General features: G+C 35.1%; 1 protein-coding gene across 3 annotated transcripts in view; it reads left to right on the top strand.

The window, feature by feature from the left end:
- Window positions 1-14,260, top strand: part of TTK (TTK protein kinase) — a 33,729-nt gene extending 19,469 nt beyond the window's left edge. For 2 of the 3 annotated variants that reach the window (XM_071806829.1, XM_071806830.1), the window contains exons 11-23: window positions 215-338; window positions 2,264-2,475; window positions 2,578-2,714; window positions 4,137-4,263; window positions 5,370-5,462; window positions 7,323-7,480; window positions 7,571-7,722; window positions 8,932-9,056; window positions 9,359-9,439; window positions 11,206-11,382; window positions 12,111-12,201; window positions 12,457-12,554; window positions 13,745-14,260. In XM_071806829.1, coding sequence (XP_071662930.1) covers window positions 215-338; window positions 2,264-2,475; window positions 2,578-2,714; window positions 4,137-4,263; window positions 5,370-5,462; window positions 7,323-7,480; window positions 7,571-7,722; window positions 8,932-9,056; window positions 9,359-9,439; window positions 11,206-11,382; window positions 12,111-12,201; window positions 12,457-12,554; window positions 13,745-13,834 — 1,665 coding nt within the window. In that variant the 3' untranslated portion in view covers window positions 13,835-14,260. The remainder of the gene's footprint in view (window positions 1-214; window positions 339-2,263; window positions 2,476-2,577; window positions 2,715-4,136; window positions 4,264-5,369; window positions 5,463-7,322; window positions 7,481-7,570; window positions 7,723-8,931; window positions 9,057-9,358; window positions 9,440-11,205; window positions 11,383-12,110; window positions 12,202-12,456; window positions 12,555-13,744) is intronic. The other variant, XM_065835420.2, reaches the window with a different exon arrangement.
- Window positions 14,261-14,638: the final 378 nt, after the last annotated feature.

Below are 14,638 nucleotides of genomic sequence, written 5' to 3'. Positions count from 1 at the left end.
TAGAAAGCATTTAGGTCTTTGTATGGTGGAAATTCAGAGTGTCAATGGATTTTTTAAGTAGTATCAGTGACAATTTTCTGTGTACCCTCCATTGTTTTCTGAAGCATATTTTCTTTGTGATGTGTCAGTCTTTAATTATCATAAAGAAATGTATTTCAGACACTATACTTGGGATCTTCTTCAAGCCTTTTTAAGATGCCTTTTGTTTTTATAGTCCTTACAAGAAAAAAATTCTTCACAGTCGCAGATGTCGGATGAGAACAGCTTAGAAATGGCTACCAATTCAACTATAACTCTCCAAACCAAAATGGATACAAGTCTTGCAATGAAAAGAGAAGGTAACTATATGTGATTATTATATTATTATTATTATAATATTAGGATAGTTTGCATATCTGAATTGCTTGTTTCTGCTTTGGTCAGGCTTTTGTCTTTTTCTTGATTTCTTCTTTTAAGTACCTGTTGCCTTTGGTCAGCTTCAGTGTCCCATGCACATTTACTTCAAATGTTAAGAAATGCCGAGAGTTATATAAATTTATAACTTGTTGTAATGTAGTGTTACTTCATGCTGAGTTTTACCATAGCATTATTCTCTGGGCAAAGTAAGTTACTTTTATGCTACAGTTACTTTTTGAGAGTTTCCTAAATGTATGAAAACACTTTTTCAAAAGGCAAATTGTTTACCCCTTTTTGCCCATCTCCTGCCAAACACCCTGAATTATTTTCACTGTTCTTTCCATATACATAGTGTAACCCAGTTCATAAACTTGTACTGCAGGGATCTTTTGTTCATGTCAATGACACTTGTACTGAATACATGTCTATTCTTTAGAGGCTTATTACATTTCAGTGTCAGTCAAATGCACTGTTACACTTTTGATTACTGTAAATGCTCTTGCTTTAAACAACATGGTGCTTCAGCCTTAACTGTATTGTTCCTTGTATTCCTTGATCATCAGTAAAGATAGCACATGATGATGCTTCTAATTTTCATAAATTTTGTTTTGTAAAGAAATCAAAGTTTTGTTATCATTTGAATGGCTGAGATTCTTATTGCATTGTTAACATAGATTTTTGGGAATTATTTTAAACTTATTTTAGAAACGTTTTTGTTGTATTCCAGAAATAACCTACAGTCACCTCATGACATAGGAATAGGGGTGGCGTTGAGACCACCTTATATTGTGGTCTTTGTGGGAAATGTTATAGACAACTCAGATTTACAGCAAGTATTTCAGGTGTGGTAAAATTCAGGTGGATATTACTAATGATTTAGCACCAACATGATGGAAAATGGAATACATGTGTTAATCTTTTGCTGTTACTTGCCACTTTTGTGTTTCATCAGAAATCTAGTTCCTTAGATGGATTTCTTTATGATCCTGCTCAAGAAATCAGGTGAAAATATCTAATAATATTGCAAGTGTTGAATTTAGGATTAAATACATACATACCTATTTTAAGAAAGAAGAATATTTAATTTTGGAAAATAGTGATTATGTTTTCAAATTCATTGTCCTCCCCAGAGAAATCCTTGCCATTGACTTGCATTAGGAACAGTTTTGGTTTCATGTCACGCTTTCCCTATTTGTGCTTCATTCATCCTTCCAGATGAGATGCTGGTTATAGTAACTCAGTCCTTTGGTAGCTGAATTACACTCAACTTCTGTTTAGCGTGGGGTACCGCTTCCTGGTCATTTGAAAAGAAAACTGAATGAACATGTGAAGGGACACTCTTAGACTGTGCTATTTGCAGCCTGCCCCACAATCTTCACTGATTCAATGTCCTATTATCTCTGCAAAAGGAACCATGCAATGGTGTGTCCCATGTCCCTTTTTGCCTCTGGCTTTAGTCATTACACTGGACTGCAGGTTGCCTATTGTCATAGACAGACTTCTAACTTGAAGTATTGCAATAAGCTTATTTAAATGCTTTATAAACCTGCTCAGTGTCCCAGGATGTTGTAGTACAGATGATTAATGTAATTTTGTTCTGTGTGTTGGTGAAGGAAACAGTTATATCTGTTACTGTTATAGTAGTATCCTAACATTTTTAAGAAAGTTGCTGTGTTATACGCTGAACTGAATATGAATCCCGAAGATTACATTCACGCCTTTTAGTGTCTGATTCTAGTAAGTCAACTGTGTTTACTTATTATGATATAGAAAATGAGGTAAAATTGCTCTAGAAAGTGTGGAATAAATCTGCCAGAAAGTGTTTCAAGTACTAAATACATCTTTCTAATAATTTGTGTGTGTTTAGGTTTGTGTTTTTGTTTGTGTTTTATTCCAGAAAATAGACTCCAGCATCAGGAGCTGGAGATACTAGAGCCCGGGAGTCTGGAAAGTGAACAGCAACAATATAGTTCTGGTGAAAGCTATAGAAAGCAGTTGGAACAGATTAAACCAAACTGTGTTAATGCAAGGAAAAAATGGTCAGTTCAAGAAGTGACACAAAAAAGCTGCTATAGAGAGGTAAATAACAGGAATATGTATTGGTGTTCTAGCTGCAGCACATTGAAAATTGTGTTTTGTTGTGCTCCTTGTGTGGAATAATACTTTGCTTTGCACCTATAGGGAAGACACTCGAGCCTTGAACAATCTGGTCATTCTGTTTCAAAAGGATTATCACCACCAGATGCTGTTTCTAAGAAAAATGATCCATTGCAAGTTTGTGGAACACCAAGCACCGTGTATAATGATTATATGGACTGGTAAGCTACTTATTTGAGCTACATACTCAGGAATGGTAGTTAGTCTCTGCAAGCCTTCAGCAGTTTTTAACAGGATTTCTTAAACTTTTATGTTCAGAGGGGAAACAAGATTTCTGAGTGCTTCTAATACTTGCTGTCAAGTGCCTGACTTGAAGATTCAGGTTGCATTTAGGGAACTTTGCCTTCTCTGTCAGCTTTTCAGCATTTGGAAGTACTCCATCAAATCAAGAAGTCCCTGTTACAGCATTCACCTCTTTTTCTCATCTTTGCTACATGACACTTCGTTTTGAATGGCTTGTTTTTTGTGACTGACAGGTTTATAGATTGATAACTGTATATCTGTCTGGTTCACATGATGGAAGAGTCTGTGGGGCTTTTTTAAAAAAAAATAAAGTGTAAGGAATGTAGAAGCTTGCAGAATTGAGCACTCAAGTTTGGATAAACAAATGCCAGTATTTTCTGTCTTAAATTAGGCATAAACCCCTGTATGTTGATAAATCTTTGTAATTATATGATTACTTATTATTTTTCTAAGTCTCTACGGTGAATTGTACAGGTCAAGGCTGTGTGACTAATCACTGTTCCTGTTGGTAGGACCTCTGTCTCTGTAGCTGTAGAATTTAGAATATATGTAGTGATTGAAGCACATTCTCATGATGGAACTTGACAAAAGTGGTCCTTGAACAGATTCTGTTCTTGCTTCTAACAAACTTTGATAATATGGAAATTAAAAAAAATTCTCATTACACACCATATATACAGTGCACAGTAAATATGTAGAGTTGTTGAATGCTTTTGTGTTCAGTGAGAACTGTGCCTTTTACTGGTTTTGACTATTTTTTCAAACTTATTTTATTTTCTACCAAAAAAATCCTAAGTATATAAATTATTTTCCAATTTTTTTTTTTTCTGAAATACTTGGTCTTTCCACTCATTGCATAGCGAAAGCTCTCAAAAAAACCACTCTTATTGCCTTGAAGTTGTTTGTCAAATTATGCTCACTTAGAAAAAAAAAATCTCCCTTAATCTAAAAAGGTTTTGAATAAAGAACAATAAGATGAAGAAAATCAACTATGGCTCAGGCTATCTTGCTGTCTTACAGTCAGATGCTCTTGTTATATGGTCCTTTCATTTTTCCATTTGTGAGGAGCGTCGGCTAATATCTGAAGATGGGCATTTAATTAGATTCTGTTTTAAGAAATAGGTCTTAAGTATATTGTAGTTTAAGTGTACTTCTCAAGGGCTTCTAAGTCAAGAAGTTGAAGTGATCTTAATGCTAACTATTGAACATAGCAGAGGTTTGGGCTTTCACTAGTGAATAGGGTTTAATTTTAAAGCAGCACTGAAGATTTCAGCTTTGTTAGAATAACCTTAGAAGAAAAAACCCAAACAATGAAGTGCTGATATTGTTCATAACTTTAGTTTCAGAACACCACTTGTAAAGAACAACTTTCTACCAGGATGTCAAATTTCTACTCCCTACAGCCAGCTCCCATATATCCTACCACATACTCCAGCAACTCCATTTCAAAATCCAGGTGGCTTGCAGGTAACAATTTTAGGCTGTCTTCTGCCACTTTCCAATACGTATCTTTGTTGGAGACTACTTTAGCTTAAATATATGCATGTATGTCTACATGTGGGTTTTCTTAATCTAAAGTTGCTGTTCATCTTTCTGGATGAGTAATGGAAAGTAGTCTGTATTGCTTATTCTCAAAATAACTGTTTCCTCGTATGTATGTCTGAATTTAGGTAAAATAAGTCAGCTCTTGAAAAATCAGTTCAGTTGTGTCAAAATCCTGAAGCCTTTGCCTGAAATCAAAACCTTTTTAGATTCTACTTCATGACAAAGGCAAGGACCGGAGTCACTATTTTTGTTCTGCTGTGCTTTTATAGTGGTGCTATAGTGGAGTACCCAGAGAGAGAAGCAGTGTGTTCGAAACCATAAGAGTCTGGGAGATGTAAAAGAATGAAGGATTACATTCTTTCTCCATTTTGTTAAATTTCACAGATTTTGGTGCATTTGTAGTGACTCGAAATTGTGTAAAAGTAGGTTACCTTAGGTGGGTTGCACACTAAGGTAGGAATATTCCCAATTGTAGATAGAATTGGGCGATATGTTTAAGCTTCCTACCAGAAGATTAATGTTATTAAATAGGATGAATATTATTAAGATTAATATTAAAACTTGGTGGCTATTCTACAGCTGTTCTAAAGCAATACAGGCTGTTTCAGCTCCAGAGCACTGAAGTTTCTTAGCCAGTAGTAGGTGATTTGAGTACAGCTCTAAGTTGGTTGTATGCTGTGACTGAAAGTGTCTTAGTCTAGTTTCCAACTTTATCTGTGAAGAGGGAAGTGTCTCTAAGGATCTGAGAAGCCTTATTAAAGAAGACCCTGTTCTTGATTTTCAATGTGAAGAGCATTGGTATCTTTTATAAGAGTCCAGTGATGTTGTATACCAGGTGATGATCACTATACAAATACTTCTGCTACAGGGATCTTTAGCTTTTAAGACAAACATACTTAAGCTATAGCTTTACCAGACTTATTCAGAAAGACCAAGACAGAGCACATTAACTTAAGAAGCAGAGCTACCTTTTTCCACTGCATGTTATACTAATAGTTATTTACTTAATTTTTTCTGTATGTATGCAGGTTCCAGCCTCTATATCTTCACATGAATGTATTTCCATCAAAGGAAGAGTTTATACAATACTAAAGCAAATAGGGAGTGGAGGCTCAAGTAAGGTAAAATGGTCTTTTTACCTTTGTGTAAAAGGTATATGTTACTCATTTACACAGTAGGAGTTGCATTGTAAATATACATGTTGAAGTAATCTAATAAGGATTGTCTCATACTAATGTGTACAAAGTGTTTGAGTGACCTAGAAAAATCTAGAAATCTGTAATTTTAATGCTGTGTTCAGACTTTGTCATGGATGCAGAGTAAATATAGTGCACAGATTTTATTTGGTATAATGCTGTTTTATCTGAGTCTTCAGATAGCCAGCAATAATAACTGAATTAATGTCTTATTATGAAAATGATGCTTCAATTATTACAGGATTTTTAAGCACAGTACTGTTCATATTAGTGGAGGAATAAAGTAAAAACAGCGGGTAGATAAAGGGGAGGTCTTGTAGTAAAGAATAAACAGTGAACAGAAATTCTGATACATGTAGTCAGAACACTGAACAGAAGTTATAAAAATAGGAAAAAGTGATCATCCAACTCTCATGAGCATTTAAAAATCTCATTTAAATCAGTAAACAATGGTGGGAGCCCACTTCCTTTTGGTTTCTGCATGAAGGCCTAAAGGTAGGTTATGTATACTCTTCAAGATAACAATTTCTAGGGTGAAACGGCTAGAAAAACTCCTGATAAAAATCAGCTCTTCTGTTATAAGAGGTATGCTGCATTATTACTGTACATCTTAATTTGAGAGGCTATTGTTTGGGGTGGTGTGATTACATAGGTGGGAAATGTGTGGTTTGTAAGGTTGAATGAAAGTTCCTGAAGTGGACAGGCCATCCCTTATTACTGAAGTTTTTTTTAACTTATGTGAGAAGTGGAGTGTAAATGTGACTGAAATGCTAAGCTGCTTTTTACAAAGAAAATTTGGGTCATAGGAGCTTGAGAAACAGAAATTTTCTTGTTCAGAAGATAAAGAATTAAAACAAAACCAACAGAAGCAGTTTTGTGTGAATTAGACTTCTGTCTACATTCTTCTGTCTCCCACACCTCTATTTCACCTGTATGTTTGACTGTGAAAACCATATTACTAGTCACAGAGACTCATTGATCAGCTTCCATCAGTGAGGACCTCCTGAAAGAAGCGCCTCTTGTGCTGGCAGTGTCCAGCTGCAGAATGAGGCAGGATAGAAGGGGACCTCTGCATGTCACTTGGTCTAATGGTCTGCTTAAAGCAAAACCAAAGGAGAGCAGGTTGCTCATAGTCTCTTGGAGTTGAGTTTGGGGATCACCAAGGATGGAGATTTCACAGCCTCTCTGGACAGCCTGTTCCCCTGTTTGACTACATAATGATGAAAAAAAGTTTCCAGATACCTACTTGTAGTTTGCCTTTTTTCTGCTGTGCTTGCTGCCTCTCATACTTGGATGGTTCCAGAGGGCTCTTTTTCATGCCTTCCCTTTAAATAGCTGAAGACAGCAATAAGATTCCCTGTAGCCTTCTTATCCTAAGGCTGGAGGCTCAATGCTCTCAGCCTCTTCTCATGGGCCATGTGGTCTAACCTCCAGATCATCTTAGTGTGATGAAATGGATGTGCAGTGGCAGGTCAAACCCTTTTCTCTGTGGGATTTGTGTTCTTTTTTTTTTTTTCTTTTGACATTCTTTACCTTGGGAACGCTCCAGACTTGTGGTCAAATACCTCTAGTGAAATATGGTACCAAGATGGTTTCTGACAGAGGGTTGTAACTCATGGCTCCTGTCTTAATTTTTCTTCATGCTGACTTAAATAAACTTCTTAAATTTAGTGTTGCTTGTTCATTTTGAAAAAGTAAACTTTTTAGATTCTAGCTGTGGTGAGATGGACCATAGCAAATCAGAATTAGGATTTAATGAAGTTATTAACTGATACTGTTTTGCAGGTGTTTCAAGTACTGGATGAAAAGAAGCAGCTGTATGCAGTCAAATATGTGAATCTAGAGGAAGCTGATCAACATACTGTTGAGAGCTATAAGAATGAAATTGCTCATTTGAGTAAACTGCAGCAACATAGTGATAAGATCATCCGCCTTTATGGCTAGTGAGTAAACACTAATTCTTTTAAAACATTATCTTTTGATATAAAGAAGTTGCCTTAAATTTTAACGTAAGTGTATTTATTTATTTTTAGTGAAATTACTGATCATCATATCTACATGGTAATGGAGTGTGGAAATATTGATCTCAACAGCTGGCTCAAAAAGAAAAAAAACATTGATCCTTTGGAACGAAAGAGTTATTGGAAAAATATGCTGGAAGCTGTTCACACAATCCATGAATATGGTATTCTTAAATAATTCTAGGTATTTGTGTAGGTTATATGGCAGAAATAATATGAATATGTTTAAATTTTGGAGGTGGTACTCTTAGTTTTGGTGTAAGCCTAGTGATCTTTGCAGATGGCTATTTGCTGTATTGTCAAAATTATTTCAGTGAATCAAAAGACACAAGTAAATCTTGATGCAGAGGTAGACTTACTTTGCTAACTCAAAGGGATCTCTAAGTATTACTGTTGTATAATGCTTTCTATTTTCTTGCAACAGGCAGAAAATTATCTTTTCTGTATTAGACTACATTATATACTCCTAGTACTGCTTGTTCTTTATTAGACTCAAATTTCAGCCTCTTATCCCCTCTAAAGAAGCTTTGACATTAATGACAACTTTTACACGGCTCCGCCATCTTTACTTTGACTTAGTGTTTCAACTTTTTCTCATAGTTCTTCAGGCCTTCTTTCATAGTTACCTATGTAATTGAAGTACATGCATCTGTATTCTGTTTGGCTGTATAACATAAGGGAGAGAGCAGATTTGGAGCCTTTTCCTATTTTAAAAAAAACCCTGTACATATTGCGGTGAGCATGACCTCTTTGTAGAACACTCAGTAATACAGAAAGACAGCAAAATCTGCTAAAACACAGGCTACCCACTATGTGAGGTGTCCTTGAAACAAACAATTTTGCAAAATATAAAGATGGATTAATTTATTGTATGCATAACTAAAATCCATAATTAATCATATAATCAGTGTTTGTGGAGAGGTCAGTCATATGTAATCTTCACTGAATGGTACCCTTGAGACTAGGAAAACAGACTAAGTGATATAATTCTTTCATTTTAAGTACCTGCTTAGCTCATTATTTAAGAGGAAGCTTCAGGAGTGGACAGGCCATTGAAGTGATCCAGAACAGCAGTTCAGTATGTGCTTTTATTAGGGCCCATCCCTAACTGAGAGAAACTATGCAGCTCAAGTCTCTGAGCTATTTTGGGGAGCCTGCAGATTTGAATAAATAATAACTCAAACTATAAACTCATGCAAGTCCTAACTGTTTAAAAATAAATGGGAACACTTTTAAGAAATGTGCGAAGAAAAATTTGATCTTAGCTGGATAAAGCTCATCTGTACCTTCTATCTGTGCAAGGACTATGGCAACTGAGCAATAAAAAAACTGCATAGTAGTAACTTGCATTGACTTTAACCTTTATTTTTCAGGCATTATTCACAGTGATCTGAAACCAGCAAACTTTCTGATAGTTGATGGAATGTTAAAACTAATTGACTTTGGCATTGCAAACCAAATGCAACCAGATGTGACAAGCATCATTAAAGATTCTCAGGTGAAATATTTCTGTAAAAATTGATGTACGCTTTCTGTAAAGTGCTATAGTACTTCCTGCTGATGTTGGTGAAAGTATTAACTTCAATGAATACTGAAATTTTATGCTGAGTGGTTTCAAATGTATATATAAATATTCATATGTATGAATTTTTGATGTTTTTATCGATCAGAATAAAAACGACCCTCAGCCTTAACAGAAACAAATTTTCAAGACGCTTTTCAGTGTTTTGAGGCAAAAAATTAACTTTTTATCAAGTACATGTTTCATTTAAAAGAATATTTTTACATTTTTATGGCTAGGTTGGCACAATGAATTACATGCCACCTGAAGCAATAAAAGATATGTCTTCCTATGGAGAAAATGGGAAGTCTCGATCTAAGGTAACAAATCCTTTTTTCTCTCCTGTTCCCTTAATGTTAAGAAGAAAGTAATTGAGTCATATATCATAAGACTTGGTTTTCTTAAAATCTCCCACTGAAACTAGAACACAAGGAAATCCATTGTGCCACAATGATGATGGGCAGTGATTGAAGGTTAAGTTTATTTCTCTCAACTACATAAAAGCATTTTGCAGATAGTGTTTAGAAAAAAATGTAAGTGCTGAATTAATGAGTAAAATTGAAAGTAAAACACATGCACAGCCTTAAGCTTTGGAGGAGCTGTTAATAAATATAACAATAGTATCTAAAGTGATAAATGTAAAAATATTTTAAAATACATTTTTATGGACCAATATAAACCAGTTTTCCAGTATTTACAGTGTGAATGGCATTGAACAGTAATGTAGAGTACAGTGAAATGCATGAAGCATTTCAGGTATCAGAGGCTGTACTGATGACTAATGATATAAAAGTCTCTTTTTTGCACAGAAATAGCTCCAGGGCAGAGCCTTCAGGGTGTGTGTGGTTTTTTTTTTTTTTTTTTTTTCTGGGAGGGTCTTCCATGGAGTGAAACAATCATTCTTCAGTCACTTCTTGGTTGCCAATTGTGCAGTTTGTGCTTTTTGTTTTAGGTTCCTTCTCCGAAAAACTGATGGACCTCTTAGGGTACTGCTGGCTGCTACACAGCTACATTTTAGCATTCTGCATAAATAACTCATAAATAAATCTTTTATTTCTGAAAGCAAGAATATTTGCTTTCTGATATAAACCATTGTTAGTGTGTTTGCTTAAGCAGCAAGATACGATGATGCTTGTGGCAGTGTCATATTTTTAATTTTTTTAAGTGAATGGCAGGCTTTGCAAGAAATGAGTTATACCTAATAAGTTATTTTTAAAGATTATATATGGAGCCTAGTATTTTATAGGACACATTTGAGTTCTGTGCACCCCATTAATTTTTCCATGCTACAGGGTACTGTGTGTTGTAGAACTCTAACTTCACTGGGGCAGTGGAATGTGAGTGATGAGGAAAATGCTGAAGGAAAGCAATTTCACATGGCAGTCAAATCTCAGTTAAGGGGCGAATAGTTTTGTGGAAAGGTTTAAAAAAAAAATCCATATTTATACATACATGCATATAGACATTCAAAGATTGTGACTTTTGGACAGTTGTATGGAAGTATTGCTGTCTAGTGAAACACAATCTTTCTGGAAACAGAATAGAATGTTTAATGGATGGATTTCTTTTCTTCAAGTGCTTCACCTTCAACAGGAGAAGTGGAAACTAAACTCCTCCTGTAAGGAATAGCCCAGGTGTCGTGGCTGAGATCTTGATCTGAATCCTTTGAACTCAGAGCAACTGAACTATGGCTTCCCACTTTGGGGACATAGCTGTGATGTCTCACTGTTTTTTGAATTGGATTAATTTAGTATGCTTTTATTTGCTTGTACTCATAAACCCAAAATTAGGATCCTCCTATTCAACTTAAGGACCACCTTTTATTTTTGGTTTAAGTAAGTTGATCTTCAAAGATCATCAATAAAAATAGCTTTCTTGTAGAATGTTACTGAATGACACCACGTCACTGTTTTAGTAGATAATGGGACGCTGTCTTGGTGATTATGTGTAATAGTTACTAAGATCTGTTACTCAGTGGAAAATAGACACATTAAGTGAAATGGCTGTAGAATTGTATGATAAATGGACTGAAGGGACAGTTCCTTAAGTGAGGAGTAATGTTATCTTTTTTTTGGTTTCATATTAGATAAGTCCCAAAAGTGATGTGTGGTCATTGGGATGCATTTTGTACTGTATGACATATGGAAGGACTCCATTTCAGCATATAACAAATCCAATTAATAAACTCCACACTATTGTTGATCCTAGTTATGAAATAGAATTTCCAGATATTGCTGAGAAGGATCTTCAAGATGTGCTAAAGGTAACTCTCCCTTAAGATAAATTTTGATGTAAATAATAGCAACTTCTTTAAATAAGCATATTTTCTTAAACTAGACGAGTTGTGCTTGATTTTTGTTTTTTGGCAAATAAATGCTCACTGCTACTTGTAGGAACACACTTTATTTCAAAACAAGACCGAATGAAGATAGAGCTGCTTCATATAGTTTCCATAGTAAAAGTTTATTTTCAACTGAGGAGTAAATAAACATGTAAACAGCTAAAGCAGTCTGGCTTAACTCCTCTGGCTGAACACCCCAAAGTAGGTACAGTAGGTTTTGTACTCACTGTCCCTTCCCTCACCTGGGGTATTTGCCTGGGTTTGAAACTTGGCCTGTGCTTTTACTCGCCCTCATGTTCCTCACCAATTAATGAAATGAAATGCAGAAACACTTATCCCCTTCACTTTCAAATCTGTGTTATTTTGTGTCATTCAGAATAAAAGGATATTGTAGGTTCTGATCTTCACCTCTTCTGACATTGTTGCTTGAGTAAAAACAAGATACAAACTTTACTCTGAAGATAATTGCTAATGAAGGCAATTAAGTTAATCTGTTGTTGTATTTTGAGTTGAGTCTGAGTATGTAGTTTGGCAGTAAGAAGTCCTGACATATATTATAAGATCTTTACATACCATCACTTCTAATACTTAAGAAAGTTGTTGCTTTATAGGAAAAGCATTCTTCCTCTTCTTTTTATTTTCATTTGCAGCACTGTTTAGTAAGAAATCCTAAACAACGGATATCCGTTTCAGAGTTGCTGATACATCCATATGTTCAGATTCAAAGTCATTGTCAAACAGGTACATTACTTTTTAAAATACCTTTTTATTTAATAGTACCTATAATTCTGTTTAAGATGACAAAATGCTTTACTATTATACATACTTTCCACTTGCTGGCACAAAAATATTGTTTGGTGCCCATGTATGTTTCAGAATTGTCTTCAGTATTTTAATTCTTAAACTGTTTACTAACTTCTTGTATAGCTCTTAAGCTGTACTACTAATTTATACATAGTAGTATACAACTTTAGCATAATTCTGAATTTACTGCAGGTGTTCCAAATGCAAAAGGGACATCAGAGGAAATGAAACGTATCCTTGGCCAGCTTGTTGACTTGAATTCTCCCAACTCTATTTCTAGAGCTGCTAGGGTAAGTAGATTTTCTGTTCTGTTTTATATGATAGTGCATGCTCATGCAGACCAAGATAAGAATGTTTAGTAGTGAAAACTGAAAGGATACATGTATCAGAACTTTAACTATGGCTTGAAAAATATTATACCTTGTAGTGCTTTTGTTTGCAGGCATGCAGAATCTCTGCACATCCTTCTGAATGGGAACAGTTGAAAGGATGATGATTATCTTGGTTTTAGCTTTTTCTTTCCTTTCTACCTCCCAGTACATCTGTATTGTTTTATTTCCAAACTCCTCACTGCCCCAGAATCTTCCCTCTAAAACAGACCTTGCTGTGCTGCTTTGCTTTTAAGATGCCCCAAAGACTGTCTTCTAATTTAAGAACAGTCTTTATGGAGAAATGATGTAAATTGATCTGTCAAGTGTGCAAGCTACTGAACTGCAACTGATCTTACTTCCTGGAAGCTGCTGAACTATTGCTATTTGTAAATTAGTCCCTGTATGTTGAGGTATTATGATTTCAGCCTCTTGGTTTATTGCCTTGAAAGGAAAGTGTGATAACTCTTCACCAGCTCAGTTCTTTCCACCCTTCTTTCAAAAGAGGTGATGGTGTTCAAGTATAAAGGTTAGGTGGAATGCAAATCTGCTTTCAGGGGGAGGAAAGCAAATTGAGTTAGCAGAAAGTAGATCTAAAGAAGTTTGCTTTAACTTAAACTGTTAGTCATACTTTTTTTTTTTTAAATATGGGGGTGAATGAGCAATTATCCTTTTAACAATATTGTGATGTGTCTATGTTTGTGGCCACTGTTTTTATCTCATATAAAGCTTGCTCACCTGGAGTATGCAAATACCTCTCTCCTTCCATGTTGGTGTTTCACATCGGAGACAATTAATGAAGTAAACTTGATTTTTAAATTTCTGTTTAAATCTTCTCTACCAACTTGTGAAGCTCTACACCTTTGCTTATGCTGCTAGGTCAGTGTATGTGTTTTCTTTTAGGCACTGCGTTGCATTACAGCTGGTACAACTGTGCCATTTTAAATGTATATTTTCTGATCTCTGAGAAGGAAATTTTAGTATGGAGTTTGTAGTATTTCAGTATGTGATGACTTATTTGAAGTGGTAATGTTTGTTATAAAGATGTAGTTTGAATCTGTGTGTGATACAGCTGTGTTCACCTGGATATTTATGTTTTTATTAACTTTCAGACTTTATATGAACAGTGCAACAGTGGTAAAAGTCTTGATGTATCAGCATTTGCAAAACCTGGGAGCCAAAAAACATGGACAATGAAGTGATGTGCTGCTGTTCAGGATGCAACAGAGATGTGTGGTCTGTTCAAAAAATATTTTGTGCTGCTAGCTTTTAAAAGGACACAGCATAAAGTTGACATTTACATGTTCTTTGTCTTCTGATAATACTTGCAGATCATTAAAAATAATTTAATTGGATGCTTTTCACTGTAAGCTGTTTCTCTCCTTGTGTGCCACTTGGATTGAACAAAGAACTGCAATTTGGTGATTTTTGTGTTTGGAGTACAAAAACGTGTGAAAATCTTCAAGCTCTTATCCCCTGAAGCTGAAACAAAAAAGTTCATAAAATGCAAACTGGTATACACAGAAAACATGCAAATATCTCTTGAAATATCTCCTGTGATGTGAACACAGAGTTATGCTGTTCCATGCCTTGCCAATAAATGCCTCTTGTGTCCAGTTTAATCATAACTTATAAGAGTGCTTAATTCTTTAGTCATCAGCTACGATACTGGTAGATGCATGTAAGTCACTTGGGTTTGGGGTTATTCCTGTGGTTAAGTGACATGGTGGAAGCATCAGTACTGTTCTGAAGAGTTATATGAATAAAATGACATTTGTTACTATAAATCAAATATGCTTTTTTCAAAATAGAAAACACACCAAGATTTATGATAGTCAGAAATCACTAATTTGGATTTTTAAAAGCATTAATACTAAGCACTCTTTAAAATGCACTGAATGTAGTGGGACTGTTTGTTACATGATTATTAGTGGACTGATCAGGTTTTGTTTTAACTGAGTTACATTTCTGGTGCAGGTGTATGAATTTTAAATTTACTAAGTCAT

The sequence above is a fragment of the Patagioenas fasciata genome, chromosome 3 (assembly GCF_037038585.1).
Source record: "Patagioenas fasciata isolate bPatFas1 chromosome 3, bPatFas1.hap1, whole genome shotgun sequence".
Classification (NCBI taxonomy): Eukaryota; Metazoa; Chordata; class Aves; order Columbiformes; family Columbidae; genus Patagioenas; species Patagioenas fasciata.
The sequence above is the reverse complement of the archived record's forward strand: the minus strand, read 5'-3'. Positions and strand labels throughout refer to the sequence as shown.